Source organism: Gossypium arboreum, chromosome 13, assembly GCF_025698485.1.
Source record: "Gossypium arboreum isolate Shixiya-1 chromosome 13, ASM2569848v2, whole genome shotgun sequence".
In the NCBI taxonomy this organism is placed as follows: domain Eukaryota; kingdom Viridiplantae; phylum Streptophyta; class Magnoliopsida; order Malvales; family Malvaceae; genus Gossypium; species Gossypium arboreum.
The window spans coordinates 29,348,114-29,369,376 of NC_069082.1; the positions used below are offsets into that span (position 1 = coordinate 29,348,114).

Genomic DNA, 21,263 nt, shown 5'->3' on the forward strand with positions numbered 1-21,263 from the left:
CATTTTTGGTAAATTTTCAAAATCACGTCACTACTACAGTCCAAAACAGTTTTAATGCTAATTTCACTCTTTCACACATTCTTTATACTAACCTCATTTTAACTTACATATATATATACCACAAATCATTTTCACCACATTTCATACATCACAAGTGTAGGTCCATGACTACAATGTCACCATAAAATCATCCCGTTGAACAATTCAGATTAATCCTCGATACTTGATGGTTTCAGCACACAGCCCCACCATCATATTTCATTTAGTTCGGCTCTCTTGTACACATGGTGAACACTTAGTACCACTCATGCGACCTAGCCGATTTGTCTTGTAGCTCTCTTATCTATATGGTGTCCTTCATTTGGAATCACGCATGCGACCTAGCTACATTTATCTCTCACGTAGCTCTCTTGTCTACATGGGATACATCCCGTATCACACATGTGACCTAGCTACTACATAGTATCTCGTAGCTTTCTTGTACACATGATGTGCACTCGGCACCATACATGTGACCTAGCTACGCTCCCTCTATTTTATTCGATCTTTCCGAATGTTCAACCGGGATCTCTCTCTCTATTACTTATTTCCAGTGTTCCAGTAGTTGATTTATACTTCAACATCAGCTAGTATATATATATAATAGGCTGAAATATAAGAATGTAAATGAAATTAATGTATTATTTACATACAAACTTACCTCGGTGCAAAATATGGGAATTTTGCAATTTAGTCCAAAACTTTCTCCTTCCCCCGTTCGAGGTCGATTCCACGCCTTTCTTGATTATGAAGCTTGAAAGTTGAAGAAACCCTAGCTATGGAGGAGAGCAATTTTTGGCAGCAACTAATGAAGGTGATAACCAATTTTGTGTTATTTTTCCCATTTTATTTCATTTAATATACAAATGACCAAAATGCCCTTACTACTAAACTTTCAAAAAATTCCCTCCATGTCCAACTTTTGTCCATAACTTAAGAATGGGTCAAATTGCTATTTAAGACCTCCTAGTTAAATCCCAAAACAATTTCATACTAAAAACTTCTAAAACACGAGTTTTACCATTTATTCGATTTAGTCCCTAGTCTCAACTTAAGCGCGCAATGCACAGAATTTCATCACGAAATTTTCACGAAATCATGAACTCATATCATAAACCCCAAAATAATTATAAAATAATTATTTCTATCTCAGATTTGTGGTCACGAAACCACTATTCCGATTAGGCCCTAATTCGGGTTGTCACAATAGCTCGAAGTTTACAATTTTTGTTTCTATAATCTTAACTAAATTATAAATTATTGCATACTGATTTGTCTGCGAATAGTAAGTAATTGAGATGAGAATTATTGTTCAATTGGGTTGATTTGAATAATTTGATGATTAAAATGACTCGATTATGTATATTGGAGAAATATATGTATTCTTATGATTGTATGATTTGAATATAGGTTTTGAGAAATTGTGGTTGAGTTTAAGTTAAAGAAATGCTCACATATTGATAATATTTATGAAATTGGGATATTGGCTGTATTGTAATTCAAAATGAAAACCCTATTAACTATTCAGGCTGAGTTGGATATAGATGGAATGCCATAGGATTGGAAGTGTTCAGGATTGTTTCAGCTACAAGTTGATGTGGCACTAGGTGCCAATTTTTTTCGGTTTAATCGATGAGAGACTGGGTTTCAACTTATTATAATGCTGGGTGTAATTATTTGCTTCAGATTTATCCAATGAGGCACTAGGTTCCAAACTAGTGTGTTGGTTGGATTTGTGTATCCATTCAAGTCCGAGTCTTGTTAATAGGGATATAAACGATGAAATGATATGTATGAATTGATATTGATAAAAGAATATAAAAGGAAGAAGAAATAAGAAATAAAATGAAATGAAATGAAAGTGTGATAGAAGAATTGAAATGGGAACATTGATATGATATGTTCCATAAGCTTTGAAATTAGACTAGGTTATGGAAAAAGTTTTATATGCATTTTGATAATAGATTTGATAATCCTGCATGTCATTTTTATTTTTTATACTTAATGTTTGGATTATAGAAATACAACTAAAATATGCTTAGCGTATGTTTTGTGATATATGCGCAGGTTAGGTAAATTTTAGTTTGTTGTCGACTCAGTATCCAACAATGATCCTGGTCTCAAGTATGGTGATGCTTCTATTGTAACGCCCCGAATTTGGGCCTAGAAGCATTGGACCTTGAGTATGGGTTCGTAAGGAGGTTGTATATAAGTATTTAATTGTGCAAGGAAATAACACAATTAAATGTCTGCTTTGGTGGTTAATGGCTTTGAGAAGTGTTGGAGAAATCTTGGGTTCAAACCTGGGCTTTAGCAAAAATTTTGGTTTTAAGTGAATAAAACCCTAGGTGCTTGGATGAAGGCCTTTCAAATTATTGTGGTAAATAAATGACACAAGAAAGCAAGTGGTCTAGTGGTTGTGGTGTTATTAAGGTTGCAAGGGAGCCTGGGTTCAATCTTAGCTCTTGCAATTTATTTTGGTTTTTCTTTTAAAGAAACCTAGACTTTGGCCTATAGACCTTATAATTAATTGAGGCTAAAATGGTGACAGAAAGAGCCTGTGGTGGAGTGGAAAAGTGGCGTGTTGTGTAACTATGAGGTCCAAGGTTCAAGTCTTGAGATGTGCAATGGGGTATTTATTTTGCCGTTTGAGCTGTGCAGGAGGTGGAGTTGGACTGGAACTTTGTGGTTGAAGTGGTCATATAAAAATAAGGAATTTTCCAACCTAATGGTTGAAAGTAATCCCACTGTTAAGTGGGATGTAAATAGACTTTTCATGTTGCACACACGACTTAATTAGTTCTGGGCCACGTTGGGCCTAGATGGGCCATGTGGGCCCAACCGGCTCGTGGGCCCCACACGGATTGAATCTAAAACTTGTGATAATTATTGGACTGGGCTATGTAGGTCACATAGCCATATCTAAATTTGGGCTAAATGGGCCACACAAAAGTATGGGTCCACTTGGGCCGAGTAATGGGCCTTAGGGCCATTTACACCGTTATGTCTGTTTATGTAATAGCCCAAAATTGAGTCTAGTTGGAACAGAGGTTTCGGGACCACAAAATTCGAGATAGAAATAATTATTTTATGATTATTTTGAGGTCTGTGATATGATTGCATGATTTTTTGAAAATTTTGTGAAGAAATTCTATGCATAAAGTGCTCAATTTGAAGTTAGGGACTAAATTGAATAAGTTGCAAAACTTGCATTCTAGAAGTTTCTAGTATGAAATTGCTTTGAAATATTAATTAGGAGGTCTTAAATAGAAATTTGACCAATTTCTAAGTTATGGACAAAAATTGGACATGGATGGAATTTTTGAAAGTTTAGTAAGGAAGGGCATTTTGGTCATTTGGTAATTAAAAGAAATAAAAAGGGAAAATGAAGCCAAAATTGACTCATCTTTTTCATGGAGGCCTAAATTAGCATGGGGGAAGCCATGGCTAGGGTTTTCAAGCTTTCCAAGTTCAATAGTAACTCCGTTCTAACCCCGTTTTCCAAGTTTTTTACGTTTTTGGAATCCTAGTAATTTGATTAAGCTTATTCTACCAATAATTTAAGCTAGGGTTCATATTTGGAAAAATACCCATAGGTGAAATGTGTTTATTTTGATGTTTTATGATAGAATATGAGGTTTTAAATTATGTTAGACAACTTGTGCTACTCGGTTTTGAGTGAAAACGAGTAAAAGGGCTTAATCGGTAAAAATACCTAATAGTCATAAGTATATGTTAGAGTGAGAATTTGATGTTGCCATAGGAGGGAAAAGTGATCAGAATGTCATAAAACACAATAATAAGGGATGAAGTTTAATTCCCGAGCCTAGGGGCAAAAGTGTAAAATGCATAAGTTTAGGGGCAAAATTGTAATTTTTCCAAAGTTTGAGTTAAGGACTGTTTTGAATAGTACATTAATTAACTAAGTAAAATATGATATTTTAGATCTCAAAAAACAAGACTTGAACCTAGAATGAGAGAAAAATCGAAAATTGGGAAAGTTGGTAAAATGGCCGTTTTAGTATCGAGGTAAGTTCATATGTATAATAAGCATTAATTTATGCATGTTTCAATGTAAAGTTGATATATTTACTATGATTGCTGAGGTGTTGAAAGTATGTAAGTTGGTGTGATAATAATACAGCAATAATGCTGTAATTTATATTTGAAAGTTAAATTTAGTGAATTAATTGAATTATGTTGAATTGAAATGTTTCAGGCAAACATGTTATTCTGCGCATCTGAATTGTGGTATTTTATAAAGATATGATCTAGCTTTGAATATGAATGCTTGATGATTAAGCTGAAGATATTTGGTAAGATGATAATCTTGGTATAAATGTATAAGTGTGTAAGAGATTAAGGTTGACCAAAGCTTGGAAAATAGCCTAGGTATATTCCACACAGGCAGAGACACGACCATGTGTCTCAGCTGTGTATGGAACACAACTTTGGGACACGGGCGTGTGGAACCTTAAAGCATGAAATTTTCAAGATTTTTGTAAGTTCTCGGTTTAGTGCCGAACCTTTTCTAAAGTATGTTTTGGGCTCCGTAGACTCAAATAAGGGGCTATGTGTAAGTGAATGGACGTTTTGAAATATGAATGAAATTTTATGGCCCGTATTTTAGTTTAATGTTTGTATGTTTGTCCCAGAACGCCTGCATGCGACCCTGCACGGTAAGGGTGTTATCTTGTTTAGGTTACTTAGGTCACTCGAGGCGACAGTGGACCTTTTGTTGGGTCGTTAAAACCCCAGTTTGTAAAATCACCAAAATACCCTTGTAGTGTAAAATGACCGTAATACCCCTGTATGGTAAAATGACGATTATGCCCTTATATTTCGTATGACTGATGTACCAATGATTTACATATATATTGTGCTGAGTATGAATTTGCATGCACGTAATATTTATGACATGACGTATTGCATGGGGTTGGGTTATTATGGACGGAGGAAGTGTATGGCCTGTAGCCGTCCTGTATAAGACTTTCAGCCTTTCTGTGATACTTATGGCTTATAGCCGTTCTGTTAACTGGCAGTGTTGCTGCAATATTTAAGGCCTTTAGCCGTCTTGTCTATGACGTTGAGCTGTCCTGTTGACTTAGTGCCGCAACCGGTGTTAAGCTTGGTGTGTTGGCTGGGTGGGTCGATTTTATCCCTACATGGTGTGTTGGTACGGGTGGTGTGTTGGTTGGAATGGACTGGGAATCTGCTTGCATATCCGCATCTGATACGGATTCTGTACTGGGCTATTTATGATGTACTCAAATCTGTAAGAGGTTCTCTGGTTTGATAATGAATGGTAAGTGCCACATGGAACTAATGTGGAAGAATTTAAGTTATTATTGATATTGAGCTCAAATAAGTAAATTCATCAATTGAGTTGTGATTGGCAGGAAATGTTTATGAAATGATTTACCTAAATAACTTATTATAGTATGTTCAGTAAGATTTATGTTAAAGCCAACAAACTTACTAAGCTTTATTAAGCTTACTTGTGTCATTTAATGTTCTCTATAGATTTTCAAGAAGTTCGAAGGATCAAATCAACACGTCAGGTCACACTATCCAGTTGCTCCTGTAGATTTTGTTATACACTTTATGGTTTATATGGCATATATAAGGTTGGATTGGAAAAGAGCTAAATTTGAAGTATGGTTGTGAATGACTTATAATAAATAAATGTTTGTATGCATGTATTTAGTAGTAGATTTTGGCAAATCAATGAATGGAGTTATTTTGGTAAGCTTAGCCAATTGAGTTTTGTGATGATATATATATATATTATGTTTAAAACATGATTTTTGGCTTGTGTTGATTGTTTGATTGGGGCTATTTGATGTATTGAAATGTTGTGTGATATCAAAAATGGCGAGAAAAGTGGCCTTAAAATGGTATATTTTTGTCCACACGGGTAGAGACACGGGCATGTGTCTCAGTCGTGTGTGACACACGGCCTAGCACATGGATATGTGGTCTGGTTGTGTGTCCCCTGCACCTTAAAACTTCAAAACAAAATGCCCAGGTTTTTACACATGGCCTAGTACACAGGTGTGTGGCTTGGTTGTGTGACCTCTGCACCTTGCATAAGGCCTAGCACATTGGCTTGTGATTGGCCGTGTGACCCAAGTCAGAGAGTTACATAGGCAAGGACATGGGCTGGGACACAGTCGTGTGCCTCACATCGAATGCTCACATGGCCTAAGACACGGGCGTGTCTACACGGGTGTGTGTCCCTTGCTTCTAAGAAAAATTTTAAGATTTTGGGAAAAATTCCCTGAGTGTTCGGTTTAGTCTCGATTCACTTCTAAAGTGTATTTTGGGCCTCGAGGGTCTATCTAAGGGAAAATATGAGTGTTATATAATTGATTCTTGATATGTATATTAAAGGTCGTGAAATGGCTGTATTTAATCCATAAAGTCTGGTAATACTCTGTAACCTTGTTCCAGTGAGGGATTAGGGTTAGAGATGTTACAAAAGGACTTTTCCACCCTTGCCCTTTTACTTATTCTTGGCTTTGCCTCGAATTCAACTTCTTGTTGAAAGTCTTTACTATCAATAATCTGTGAAGTTCGTTTTGTTGAACTTGACCCATCTTCCCTAGTCTTACAAAGGAATATATTCAAAGAAAAGGTATTTTTAGATTCTAATATCATATTATTGTGAATTTCATGATTCTTTGATTTATGTACAAGAAATTGATATGCATTGTTGTGGCATGCATAACCAATGAAAATACAATCTGCCATTTTAAGACCTATTTTTATTTGTTTCGGTAAAGGAATCATTACCTTTGCAAGACACGCTCATACTTTCAAGTAGTTGTAGGAAGGTTTCCTTCACTTCCATAACTCATATAGTGTCTTGTTATTTTTCTTGCAAGGCACCCTATTTAAAAGGTAATTCGTTGATAAAACAACTTCCCCCCCACATGTTTTGTGACAACTCAAAACTTCCTAGCATTGTGTTCATCATTTCCTTTAGAGTTTGATTTTTACGCTCTGCTACCCCATTGGATTGAGGAGAGTACGGTGGTGTCACTTCATAAATAATATCATGTTGTGCATAAATTTTACCAAATGGTTCAACATGTTCACCACCACGGTAACTTCTCACCCTCTTAATTCTTTTATTAAGTTGGATTTCAACTTCTTACTTATAGAGAACAAATTTCTCTATAGCTTCATCTTTACTTTTAAGTAAATATATATAGCAATATTTTGTTCTATCATCAATTAAGGTAATAAAATATTTATTCCCTCCTCTAGTTTGAATAAACTTTAAGTCACATATACCACTATGTATTAGAACAAGTGATTCAGTATTTCTTTCAACAGATTGAAATGAAGACCTTGTTAGTTTTGCCTTAACACACATTTCATATTTATGATTATGATTAATGTGAAATAAAAGAATGTGCTCTAAGTTAATTAATCTACGTAAAGTTTTAGAATTAACATGTCCGAGCTGACCATACCATAAATCAAATGACTCAAGCATATAAACAGAAGAAGAAGCATTATTCTTATTCATAGTATTAGTTTTTATAGAGATAGCACTAAGTTTCCACATATCATTTAATACGTACCCCCTTCCCACAAATGTTCCCCCTTTTTGACAAAACTAACTTCTAGGATTCAAATACCATCCTAAATCCATGCATACTTAAGAGGGTCCTAGAGACAATATTCTTGCGTATGTCAAGCACAAACAACATATTTTGAAGTTTCAACTTCTTGCCAGAAGTTAACTTCAAAATCACAGTGTCATTCCCCTTAATCTTAGAAGTCACAGCATTGCCCATATAGAGTTTCTCCCCTTTCTCTTAAGGAACCAACTCAACAAATGAGTCCTTGTAACAACAAATATGACGTGTTGAACTAGTATCAAGCCACAATTCTCTTGGATTTGAATCAACCAAGTTGACTTCAGACATCACAGCACAAATGTCAGGATAAGATATTTCCTTAGAAATATTTTCCACAATGTTGGCCTTATTTGTTCTGACCCTCTTTGGAAGCCTACAATCGAATGACTTATATCCCATCTTTTTTACCCTCTTTGAAAACCTATAATTGGATGACTTGTGTCCCATCTTATTGCAATTCAAGTGTTTTCCTTGAAATTTTGGCTTCTTGAAGACACCGTCTTTTGGTCCTAGTTTAGACCTAGTCTAAGAATGTTTCTTTTCTAGGAGTCCTTCTTGACTTCCACTATGTTTGCCTTGGCAAAGTTAGGATTAGTTACTTTGTTTATCCTTTTAGTCACACCTCAATTGTCTTATCTAATTCGAAGTCTGACAATCAGATCTCCCACTGTCATTTCCTTTCTCTTATGCTTATGATAGTTCTTAAAGTCATTCCAAGTAGGTGGAAGTTTTTCAATAATGGCTATCACCTGAAAGGATTCACTTTGATAAGCTATAAAGGTAACATATTTTAATCTCATTCTTAATGTGTTTTTGGATGATTAATTATGAAAATTAGTGAATTTGATGCTCCTAATCCTTTAAATTCATGTTTCTATACTTAAGAGAGAATTTGGGAGTGAAGGAGCGAAAAATGAGCCAAAATCGAACAAATAGAGTTGTTTTTAAGAGCCACAAGGCTTGGGCATTTTCACAAGGGTTAGACACACGCCTATGTGTGCCACACGGGCTGGATACACACCCATGTGCCATCCCATGTCGGTTTTGCATCTTGTTTCCCAAATACACAGAAAAACATAATTTTTAGACTTTTTGAGCATTCTAAAGTCTATAAATACCAATTAAGAGAAGACATAAGAGAGCCATCAGAGAAAATAGAAGAAAACACTCGAAGAACACCATCAGAATCAACTTAGAAGCGGATCTCCATCAAGACCGAAGATCACCTTTTAATTTCTTTCAAAGTTTTTATGAGTTTCTTTATATTTTATGGTTATTCTAACTTTGGGATGTTTATGAACTAATTCCCTAGCTACTTAGGGAGGATGAAACTTATAATGAATCCTTTTATTTAATTTCTATTTTTACGCGATAAATACTTGAATCTTGTTCTCAATTATGTATGCTTATTTCTTATTTTAATGTTTTTGGGATATTAATTCATGTCTAATGTGCTTAATTCAGTGGAGCAAAAGTTTCTGTTTAAGAGTAGATCTAACATAATTGAGTGGAGTTGCATGCAATCTTAGAAATAGGACGACATAAATCTATCAAATTAGAGTCAAATTTAATAAGGGAATCCATAGATCGAGTTAATGCAACGATAGGGGTTTTAATTATAAAGAAATTTCAATTAATTAACCTTGAGTCAGTTGTTCTTACACTCGAAAGAGATATTAACATAATTTAGGGATTTTTACGGATCAAGACACAAGTGAATAAATCATTTAATTCAAATTCATAATAATAGGTGAAGTTTAGGTGGATTCTTTCTTGGGTATTGTCTATCTCATATGTTAATATTCGTTTATTTCTTTGACTCATTCTCTGTTGTGTTATTAGTTAAATTATTTTAATAAATTTAGATTAAAACACATCACTCAAAATTGTTGGCTAAATAATAGAAAAACGGTAACTACTAAAACTTTTAGTCCTCGTGGATACAATATTCTCTACTCACCTTAACTATACTATTGTTCGATAGGTGCGTTTGCCTTTGTCGTATTTATAGTTATTTTAGTGACCATCACACTTGTATCCATCCCTTCTACGAGAATACGATGAATGATTAGTTGGAATTCCTACACTTGATTTACAACAGCTTTAGAATCAACTATTACAAAGTTTAAGAACTTGGCAACTAAGAATTTCTTAGCACCAGCATATATAGTTTTGTATTTAAGGTCCACTGATTCCCATAATTCCTTTGCCATTTTCTTGATATTGTATACCTTATAAAGTTCATTAGATAAACTATTCAAAATGTAGTTACGACATAGGAAATCAAAGTTGTTCCATGCTTCGACAATATTGAAGGCGGTAATAGCATCTTCCTTATCCTCTCTAAAAATAGGAGGATCATCCTTTAGAAATTTTGTCATATTCAACACGGTCAAATAGAACAACATTTTCTGTTATCATATTTTAAAATTCTCTCCAGTAAATTTTGTAGGCTTTCATTGTGACTTATAGTCACAGGTAATGTTTGGCTCGCAACCTGAGCCTGAGCAATGACAATCGCCTCATCCTTTGAATTGGATGAGTTGTTTGACATATAACACATTTTTCTATAACCGAAATGAAGAACTAGAATTTGTAAATAAATTAAAATTCAAAACAGAAGTATAAACCAATCTTAATAAGTTACGATGGTAACCTGTACGCCTTAGATTAAAACTATAACAAATATTTTTTCTTAAGATTGTAAGAAAATATAATGTATTATGTAGTATTAATATGTTAGTAACAATGATAATGCAATACAATGCAGTAGTAGTAACATAATAGAATACTTGTAATTAGACAGAGTTGAAAATTGGAAGAAGAATTTTGTTGAGGCCTGTATGAAGAATTTCCTTAAGACAGATTTGACCTCTAATTGGTGCTTTGAGTAACGTTGGACGTCTGTCTCCCAGGATACAACAACAAACGATTACAGTAGTAGCACAACAACAACAATCAATTAAACACAATCTTGCCTTTCTCTACCACTAGGAGAAATGATTTAGAAAGAATTTTTGATATTGATGGTTTTTGATGATGTGTTTTTGAAATCTCATAACTTGGCTTTATATAAAGGAGACGAATGATGAAGAGATTTAGACTGATTCATTAAGAGTTTTGTTGAAAAATTAATAGATATAAGTGAATAGAGACAATGAATGAAAAAAAACTGCAATATTAAACTAATAGATACAACTATTCAAAAGATACAACTGTATGAAAAAATGCAATATTAAACCAAGAGATACAATTGTTTAACTTGAGCATCAATCTATCATTTATCACTCAACAATTATTTTCCAACAAAAAGTTTGGTTAATTCGGTTAATACTAGTTCGGATCGGTTAATCGATCGGTTAACCGTTTGAACACCCTTACCTATGGCATGCCAACTATATCCAACACAGCCCTAGCAACTAATAGGTACCAATGTTCAATTTCATTTTGCAATTCAGCCCACATTAGATCTCATATCATTTTCATAATTACAATATCATTTCATCATCAAATACATATATTTCATATTATATAACATATTTCATTTCAATTTCTATATCATATATCACAATTCTAGTATTTAATGTCATTTTTCATTTTATTTATTTTAGTCCCCTATCCTGATAATCCATACCAAAACTCAACATAACATTTCATATCTTCAAGACATACTCACCTTGACATGCTCTCATTCAACTAACATATATACGCAACCAATTAATTCTATCTAGAATTATAAAAAGTACAAACCGTGGTCTCGTGTCACTAGTTGACAACTCTCATTTTTCCTTTCCCTTTCGAAGGTTTCACGTCGATGTTAGTTATGGGTAGTCACACAATATAACACACTATCAATTTCTAATCAATTAACAACCAAATATCAATTCATGCATATTTTGTAATTTATTCAATTTAGCCCCTAAAACTAAGACAAGCATAACTTTCAATCTAAAGCTTCAAATTGAAATTTGATTTCATATTTATTCATTAGGGACCTTATACTTTCTATTCCTACCACAATTTCATAATAGGTTTTCTTTTAATTAAATTTGGTCCTTGATGTAAACAAGCTAACAATTAAGCTTGTTAAGCAGTACAATTTAGTCATTTACATAACCTAAGCTTAATTTCTATCAATTTCACACCTAATTTATCCAATTCTCAACAATGGTAACTTATCAAAATCTCACTAATTGAACAAATTGATATACGGGTTAGCTTAATCAAGCTCTCATGATAAAAAAAAAATCTATAAAAATCAAAGAAAATGGCTAAAAACTTACTTGTAATGTTGACCAAATGTTACTTCGATTTTGAAGCTTTTCTTCTTAACATAACAATGGATGTGGACGGTGGCCTTTGGGAAGAATATGATGAATTTTGTCATCTTTTCCTACTAAGTTTTACTTATATACTTAGATTAATTTTAGTTAATCTTAATTAGTTTACTTAATCATGATTAATTAAACTCTAATCTTTAATTAACCTAAGCTAATGATAGTTAACATCATATCCCACTATCATCCATTTTGAATTGGTCAACTAGCCATTTTAGTCCTTAGGATAATTGCTATTTAAGTCTTCAAGTCTTTCCCTAATTAAAAATCTATAACGATTAATTTTTTACAATTTAATTCATGGGTCTTAATTTGAACTGCTCATGGGTCAGCTACACTGCTCATTCAAGGCCCTTAGAAATGTGAGAGGGTTTCGGTAAAAATATAGGCCTGAAAAATGGGCTTAGACAAAAAAATAAGGTTCGTTTAAAAAATGGGTCGGGCCTTAGGTAAGGTATTTTTGGCCCGAGCCCGGCCCCACCCGAATTCACTAAATGACAAAAAAAACTGCTCTTTTTTTTGTTATTGAATGTTATTTTCTTGTTGTTTTCTCCTTATTTTGCTACCATATTACTATTATGTTGCTACTATTTTGTTGTTATTGTTTGGATATTTTATAAAACTTATTTTTATTATTAATTTTGTTATTATTTTAAAGGCATTTGTTAAATTTATTATTATTTTAGATGTATTATATATATATATATTTAAAAATTATATAAAATAATATAAAAATTAATACTGGTCATTTGTGGTCAGCTTGAGTTTTAGTATTTTTATTTGGGTTGGGCTTGAAAAAAATTTTAAGCCCATTTTTGGGCCCGGCCCAGCCCGAACCCAATAAATGAGCTTAAATTTTTAGTTGAACCAAGTCCGAACCCGGCCCGACCCAACCCATGAACATCTCTAGTCTTAATTAATCACATTTTCAACTAAATTTTTAAACACACATTATTGTAAAAATTTAAATCATTTAAATAAATAGGGTGGATAGGAATAGATTATGTGAGAAAATTTGGTAAAAGCTAAAAATTTTGGGGTTGGCTTCACTAGAATTTTCATAAAGTTTCTATTTAAAAGCATCACATTTTTTCATCTTTGCTGCAAAATATCTAATATCACGACAAGATGGCCTCTAATTAAGATGGTCCCCCCGCCCTTTCTTCTCCTACCCTTTCAACAACCAAACATATGCTTCAACTTCTCCCATGTGACCAAAATCTCCTGTTTTCCCCTCTTCCAACGGTCTTAATTTAATTTGCTCACTCCATCCTCCTTTAACAATTAACCTCCAACGCAATCTTTGATTTTTTTTATTTGCTCAGAAATATCTGGTTTGAAACATGCTATAATCTCCATTAATGGCATCATTATTACTTTTATCAAATGCTTTTGACTGCAAACAAGATGTTAATGACACCCATTTCACTAGCAAACAAGAGAGTTACTACAAATCTAAATAGCACTTCATTTAGCAAAATGGCATCCGTTAATTTCAATAAACACGATATAACTATATTGTTAATTTCCCTCGTTTATTACATGAGAAATTGAGATAATGATCATGATGATGAAGAAGAAGCGCCAAATTGAAGATAAGACGACAAAAGCAACACTCTTTCTTTCACTCATTTTTTTTTTCAATATCATAGAAACATTCTTACTCTTTCTGAACTGAAGGGAAAGGTAGTGATTGGTGGAAACTGATAAAGAAAACCAGGAACAATGGCGTCTCTACCTTTCTCTGCAACCAGTTTTCACTCCACCTTCACTTGTTTTAACTATAAAGCAAGGAACCCAAATTTATTCTTCCTAAAAAAAGGTTCAAGCTTTACTTTATCAAGGAGAAAATTCTTTATTAAAAGTGTTGCCAGTGACCAAAGGCAGGACCTCAAAGAAGAAGGTCAAATCACTGAAGAAGGTTACTTTCACTTTTTAATCACTTAATGCAATTTCATAGTATTTTTCTCTTTATAAACCTATTAGTAGGCAGTGAAGGGAAGGTTTTGAATAGTTTTGTAATGGGGGCTTGAAGGGTTTTGTACCCTAGATTACTTGGTTCAAGAATTCCTAATATATAATGCTAAAGTGGCTTTTAGGGTCCTCTTTTTTATCTTTGTTTTTCACTTCTTTCCACTAATGGATCTCAAAACCCCCTAATATGTTGATCATGGTGTTTTATTGATCTTTTTTTTTGGTCATTTGAATCATTAATGTGATATGTTGATCTGATTTGCAGCTTCTCTAGATACATTTGTTCCAGATTCTGCATCCATTGCATCAAGTATTAAATACCATTCTGAGTTCACACCCTCATTTGCGCCGGACCATTTCGAGCTCCCCAAGGCGTTCAAAGCAACAGCCGAAAGCGTCCGAGATTCGCTTATTATAAACTGGAATGCTACATATGCTTACTATGAGAAAATCAATGTGAAGCAAGCATATTATCTTTCTATGGAGTATCTACAGGTTAATTTGGCCATAAATTTGTCCACTTTTTCCTGCTATTGATTTGGTTTTTGGAACCAAATTACTTGGCCAAATGTTTGTTAAATATTCCCAGTCACCATTGATGCAGGGTAGAGCTTTGCTGAATGCCATTGGTAACTTAGAGCTTACAGGAGCCTATGCAGAAGCTTTGAAGAAACTGGGGCACAATGTGGAGGATGTAGCTAGGGAGGTTAGATCCTTCATGATTTTAAAAACACTTATATTTAGCATAATAATGCCCGGAAGGTTGAAAAAAGTAATGAACTTGCTTAAAATGGAAAATTTAATTATCCAAGAAAGACCTGGCAACTGTAATCAGTAAAGGGAAACAAAACCTTTACATGTTTTACTTAATGGTGAATTCCTTTCAAGGAAATTCTTTATGCTTTGCACATTTTTGCTTTATTCGAGTTACTGAAGATTTCAGTTTCTTGCTGACCAGGAACCAGATGCTGCACTTGGCAATGGTGGCTTAGGACGTTTAGCTTCCTGCTTTTTGGACTCCTTAGCAACATTAAATTACCCTGCTTGGGGATATGGACTTAGATACAAATATGGATTGTTTAAACAGTATATTACAAAAGATGGTCAGGAGGAAGTCGCAGAAAATTGGCTTGAGGTATCTTTTTATTACAAGATTATATTAAAGTTATGTGTCCAACACGAATATTCTCAAAATTTTCTATATATTTGGAGCATCATATCCCATTATCGGTCTGAATATGTGTTGGACAAGGTACTTCAGGCATTTCTTAAGAGTCTAGTTAGGACATTTTCTTGTTTTCTTAATTATTATTTATTGCTTATCAATGCAGATGGGAAATCCATGGGAAATTGTGAGAAATGATGTGTCATACCCTGTAAAATTTTATGGTGAAGTCATTTCAGGCCCTGAAGGAATCAAAGAATGGGTTGGAGGAGAAGATATAACCGCTGTTGCTTATGATGTCCCTATACCGGGATATAAAACTAAAACTACAATTAACCTCCGACTATGGTCTACTAAAATTGCACCAGAAAAGTTTGATTTAAGTGCTTTCAACGCTGGAGATCATGCCAAAGCTTATTCAGCAATGAAGAATGCAGAAAAGGTTTGAATTCACACTCATTCATTCCTTCATGCTTTTGATGCACTTCAAAGCCAAGAAGTTCTTGTAGTCTTGGGAGAAACAGGACAATGATATTGTGTGATGACTGAGATTTGGAACTCTGGCTTGCATACTGCCTGTACTGTATTGAGATTCGGTTGTCACCTTGAGTATGCTTACATCAACGGAATTGTCTTCTTTAGACACCAGCAAGCCCTTTAAGCTTTCTCACTTGAAGGTGCACCTTCCTTTTAAGGAGAGGTCCTTAGGTGGAATCAAGGGAGGGTAACAAAGCTTTGAGCGCCTGCAGGATTCAAAGAGGACAATAATTTTGATGTAGGCATATATGAGCTGACAGCCAAATTCCAATAAGTACGATGATATGGGGGAGATGTCCAAATTCCAGTCGTTACATGTTGAATTTGAGTGCTTTGAATCACATATTCAATCTGCCTTCTGAAAACATGTTTACACTACTGAAAGTAGTCTGGGATTTTCTTCATAATTGATCCATTCATTGTTACAAATAGTCATTCTATCTCTCACATAATGCTATAATCTCTTTTAACGACCAGATTTGCTACATATTATACCCTGGTGATGAGTCACTGGAGGGGAAGACTCTTCGACTGAAGCAGCAATATACATTATGCTCAGCTTCTCTCCAGGACATTATTGCACGCTACGAAAGAAGATCAGGAGAGTTTTTGAATTGGGAAATTTTCCCTGAAAAGGTTGCAGTTCAAATGAATGATACTCACCCAACACTCTGCATTCCAGAGCTGATACGAATATTGATTGATGTCAAGGGTTTGAGCTGGGAACAAGCCTGGAATATCACCCAAAGGTAATTACTCTCTTTGACTTACATATCATAAATCTTTGTAGTTATTGACTTACATCCTTGCAAACAAATGAAATATAAGCTGCGGTACTAAGCTGGCTTCTAGTTGTAGTAGATTGTAGTTATATTAATGGTGACCTTTCCACCAGAACTGTTGCATACACAAACCATACGGTTCTACCTGAGGCTCTGGAGAAATGGAGTCTGGAGCTGATGGAGAAACTGCTTCCTCGACATGTTGAGATCATTAAAATGATTGATGAGGAGGTAGCTTTATAAGCAATCTTGTGAAATTCTCCTTTTTTTTGAGATCATATATTCTTTTTCGTATAATCTAACATCTGTTTGTGTTCTGTGTATAAGCTGATTCAAACCATTATTGACGAGTATGGAACCGAGGATCTGGATCTGTTGCAAGAAAAACTGAAACAAATGAGAATTCTAGATAACATTGAGTTGCCTGAGTCAGTGGCTGAAATGATTGCTAAACCAGAGAAAAGTTCAGTTGAGGCCATTGAATCAACTGAAGAGGATGATGTTTCTGATGAAGAAACTGAAACTACAGCTGAGGAAGACGAACTTGAGGAAGAGGAAATCGAGGAGAAAAATGAGGTGCCACCAATCATTGAGCCAGATCCAAAACTCCCCAAGTTGGTCCGAATGGCTAACCTCTGCGTTGCCGGTGGCTATGCAGTGAATGGTGTTGCTGAGATTCATAGTGAAATAGTGAAAAATGAAGTTTTCAATGATTTCTATGAGGTTGCCATACAGAAACATCCCTCTCCCATTCAATGAGTTCTCACATACTGAATCATTGGTTTTATTTTAGGACTTCTGATATACATATATATTGCTTTGTGGCAGATGTGGCCTGAGAAATTTCAAAACAAGACAAACGGGGTTACACCAAGAAGATGGATCCGCTTCTGCAATCCAGATTTGAGTAAAATTATAACAAAGTGGACTGGATCGGAAGACTGGGTTGTAAATACAGAGAAGTTGGTCACACTTCGTAAGGTATGTATATCCAAACTCGAAACTTCATCAAATGTTTTAATTCATCAACTATAGTATCCAATCCATATAGTTTTATTACCAGAAAGTTTTTGCTAAGAAGGGAAATGACGTGCATTTTGGTCCTGTTATATTCTCATTCAGTTGTTAGTCTTTTACATACGTATAGTTGAGGAAAGAATATACAATTGTATTGTATATTTTTCATTAAACCTTCATTATACTGGCTTTATGCACATTGTTAGAAGGACTGATGAGCAGTATCCACAGTTTGCTGATAATGAGGATCTTCAATCTGAATGGAGGGAAGCAAAACGAAGAAACAAGGTTAAGGTTGCATCTTTCCTCAGAGAGAAAACCAGCTACATTGTCAATCCCGATGCAATGTTCGATGTGCAGGTTATTCTTCCTAGTTAATACTAATTCTTGTCTTCACTCTGTCATAGCTAGATTTCCCAATATCCATGTCTGAATATGTATGGGATACAACTACATGTGTCAAATGCTGATATTTTAAGTAAAATGAAGGGTCGGGTTAACATAGTTGCAAATCATTCAAATTGTACAGTTAATAGTTGGCTATCGAGCTCAGGAAATTGTTCATGCATACAAAAAAAACTCTGTTAAAATCTAAAGATGGACACAACTCCTTAATGATGAAAAAGAAATTATCCCAATAACAGTTGTCGCTTATCTTCATAAGTTATGAATTAATAGTAGACCTAAGGGATGTAATTGCAGGTAAAGCGCATCCATGAATACAAGCGGCAGTTATTGAACATTATGGGGATAGTTTACCGCTATAAGAAAATGAAAGAAATGAGCCATGAGGAAAGAAAAGCAAGCTTTGTTCCTCGGGTATGCATATTTGGAGGAAAAGCTTTTGCTACATATGTACAAGCCAAAAGGATAGTGAAGTTCATCACAGATGTTGGAGCTACTGTGAACCATGATCCTGAAATAGGAGATCTTCTAAAGGTATCTTATATGGTGAACTCTTTTTTTATTTGAGTTAATTGCTTTTGCATTTTGGTCATATATGTTGTTTGTAACTATATAAGCTATATTGTTTTTCATACCTATTTGAAAATTATGCTTTTAAGCTTAATGTTGTTCTTTTGTTAGGTTGTCTTTGTTCCTGATTACAATGTAAGTGTGGCTGAAATGCTTATTCCCGGTAGTGAGCTGTCTCAGCATATAAGGTTATATTTAGCTCTTTACTTTTTTCTTTGTATTTAATTTCATCTGACATCTTCCAAAGAATGGTAACTGCTTCGAAAAGGGTTTTTAAAAGACCCCATAGCTTCAACCAAACCCATTAGAATTGGTTGTGAGGTTCTTACTTTTGAATTCAATCAATGACTGTGAATAACATACAACTTAAGCATAATAAGTCCCTGCAGATTGTTTAATTTGCAATATACGTCTGGAAACCAGTTGGTTGTTACTGATTAATGTAGCTCTCTGGCTAACACATTGTTTCAATTGTTTAGTACTGCTGGAATGGAGGCTAGTGGAACCAGCAATATGAAGTTTGCAATGAATGGCTGCATCCTTATTGGAACCTTAGATGGAGCTAATGTTGAAATAAGGCAAGAGGTTGGAGAAGATAACTTCTTTCTCTTTGGTGCAGAGGCTCACGAAATCGCAGGGCTAAGGAAAGAAAGAGCTGAGGGAAAGGTGAACCCTTACTTCGGTTTTCTCTTTTGCAAAGATGAAAATTTGGTTTTATGCAATCACTTTTCTTATATTTTGTTTGATCTCTTATTGCAGTTTGTGCCAGACCCGAGGTTTGAAGAGGTGAAAGCATATGTAAGAAGTGGTGTTTTTGGTCCCTACAACTATGAAGAACTGATGGGATCTTTGGAAGGAAATGAAGGGTACGGTCGTGCTGATTATTTCCTTGTTGGAAAAGACTTTCCCAGTTACATTGAGTGCCAAGACAAGGTTGATGAGGCATATAAAGATCAAAAGGTGAGTACCATTTGGTAACTCTTACATATATTTTCAAGGAGTGATCTTTATACATAGCTAGTTCAATTATTGCTTAGTATGATCTGTTTGAAGCTCATATATATAATTGACTGATCATTATACCAAGCCCCTTCACCCCTATAGTTCCAAATCTTCCCCAGTATAAACTATCCTAGCTAGCTTCGAAAGTTTTTATCATGCATACTTTTAAGTGTGTATTTGCTTTCTTGGTATTCTCTATCATCATACTTGCATTGCTACATTTTGTGATTTAATTCATTCCTTTTTTCTTAACAGAGATGGACAAAAATGTCGATTTTAAACACAGCTGGCTCATACAAGTTCAGCAGTGACCGTACAATTCATGAATATGCCAGGGACATATGGAGGATTGATCCTGTTGTGCTGCCATGATTACTGGTGGACCCCAAGTTTAGCCTATCCAATACCTTCCTCCCTTTTTTGAAGTTTAGAAGTAAATGGTGCTGGTTCTCAATATTATACCTTGTGATCACTGTATCATATTTTAGGAATAAAATATAATGGAAAGCCTGGAACTGAAATCTGCCAAAATATATGCAGACTGTTGTTAATTGCTATGATTTACAGTGATCAAGAATCTTATTAAAGGTTCAATAAATGCCAAATATTGCAGCTACAAGCCCCAAAGACCTGACTTTGAACTGGTTTTGTACTTGCACCTCTATTGGGAACCATATAACTTGAGTTTTTTGTCCATAAAATTTAACTATTACTTTAAAAAGTCTTCCTTGTTGAGCCCTGCATAACAGTAACAATGGCATTTCAGGATCTGCAGATTGGGTTCTTAAGCTCATCTAATTTGATCTTCATTAGTTTTTTTCCCCTTTGAGATCTTAGCTTGGGAATTAAAAAGAAGGGTTGTAGACGTTAAAATTTGAATCTTAAACTTGCTAAATGTCACCTCTTAAGGGTGAATATGTGTGTGTATATACGCACATATATATGAACCGATTGAGTTAAGCATGGAGTTCAGCAAGATCAAGAAGCTAGTGGCTATTACCTTAATCTATCAGCTAAACTAGGTAAAACACCAAGAGTTGTTTAAACTTGAACTAACCAGAACTCAGTGAGCTTAATTAGCTATATATATATATATATATATATATATATATATTATAGGGCTATTATCCTAAATCTGAAGATCTCCAAGGACAAATATAAGGAACCTTAGCTTGTTTTTAGTTGTTATTTTAGAAGCAAAAAAATACAATAACTCTACCAACGAACCTGAGATCGAGAGCTTTTAGAATACCTCAACAATTTACCTTTGTTGATGACCTAAAATCTCAAGCAAATACATATATTTTAAGTGTTGAAATATGTATATATTTTAAATATATTTAGGTAGATAAATCTTATTTAGAAAGATAAATTTTATTTATATTTTATTCATATTTATATTTTATGTTTTAGTAGTTTATTAGAATAAGGGAACTATTTTCTTTATGTTTTAGTAGTTTATTAGAATAAGGGAACTATTTTCCCAATTAAGATTAGCACTGTTTTCTTTATTTAAGTTCAGTTCTTTAGTTAATAATAATAAAACAGTTTTATTAAAAGCTCTCTTGGAAACTTTCATGGTATCAGAGCTAGGTTAAATCTCTAGTAACATCATGATTAAACCTTGGTGCGATCACTATAAAAAATATTGGCACACTCGAGAAACGTGTTGGAAGCTCCATAAGAAACCGACAAATGGAAGGAAAAAGAGTGGCAATGGTTATGGTTCACAATCAGGGGATAACAGAGCTTTCCAAACAACTAATAGAAATTATGAGGGCCA

At 34.3% G+C, this 21,263-nt stretch overlaps 1 protein-coding gene across 3 annotated transcripts; it reads left to right on the top strand.

Moving 5' to 3' along the window:
* The first annotated feature begins 13,191 nt into the window (after positions 1–13,191).
* Positions 13,192–20,099, top strand: LOC108464384 (alpha-1,4 glucan phosphorylase L-2 isozyme, chloroplastic/amyloplastic-like). Of its 3 annotated transcripts, none has more exons than XM_017764664.2 (15): positions 13,204–13,949; positions 14,268–14,497; positions 14,607–14,708; positions 14,961–15,137; positions 15,334–15,609; positions 16,182–16,453; positions 16,600–16,717; positions 16,814–17,209; positions 17,315–17,467; positions 17,735–17,863; positions 18,206–18,442; positions 18,590–18,666; positions 18,958–19,144; positions 19,238–19,438; positions 19,736–20,099. In XM_017764664.2, the coding sequence occupies exons 1-15, from the start codon at positions 13,754–13,756 to the stop codon at positions 19,850–19,852; spliced, it is 2,868 nt and encodes a 955-aa protein (XP_017620153.1). In that variant the 5' UTR covers positions 13,204–13,753; the 3' UTR covers positions 19,853–20,099. The 3 variants fall into 3 exon arrangements, with proteins under 3 accessions (XP_052879954.1, XP_017620153.1, XP_052879953.1); XM_053023993.1 differs by lacking the exon at positions 13,204–13,949 and adding an exon at positions 14,008–14,128; XM_053023994.1 differs by lacking the exons at positions 18,590–18,666; positions 19,238–19,438; positions 19,736–20,099 and having other exon boundaries at positions 13,192–13,949; positions 18,958–19,126.
* The last annotated feature ends 1,164 nt before the right edge of the window (positions 20,100–21,263 follow it).

Bases quoted from the DNA above. Each gene is read 5' to 3' on its own strand.
- LOC108464384 (XM_017764664.2), top strand. From the start codon at position 13,754: ATGGCGTCTCTACCTTTCTCTGCAACCAGTTTTCACTCCACCTTCACT. The intron at 17,468-17,734 runs GTATGTATATCC...CAGTATCCACAG, and splicing joins AGTTGGTCACACTTCGTAAG to TTTGCTGATAATGAGGATCT. The intron at 18,667-18,957 runs GTTATATTTAGC...TCAATTGTTTAG, and splicing joins GAGCTGTCTCAGCATATAAG to TACTGCTGGAATGGAGGCTA.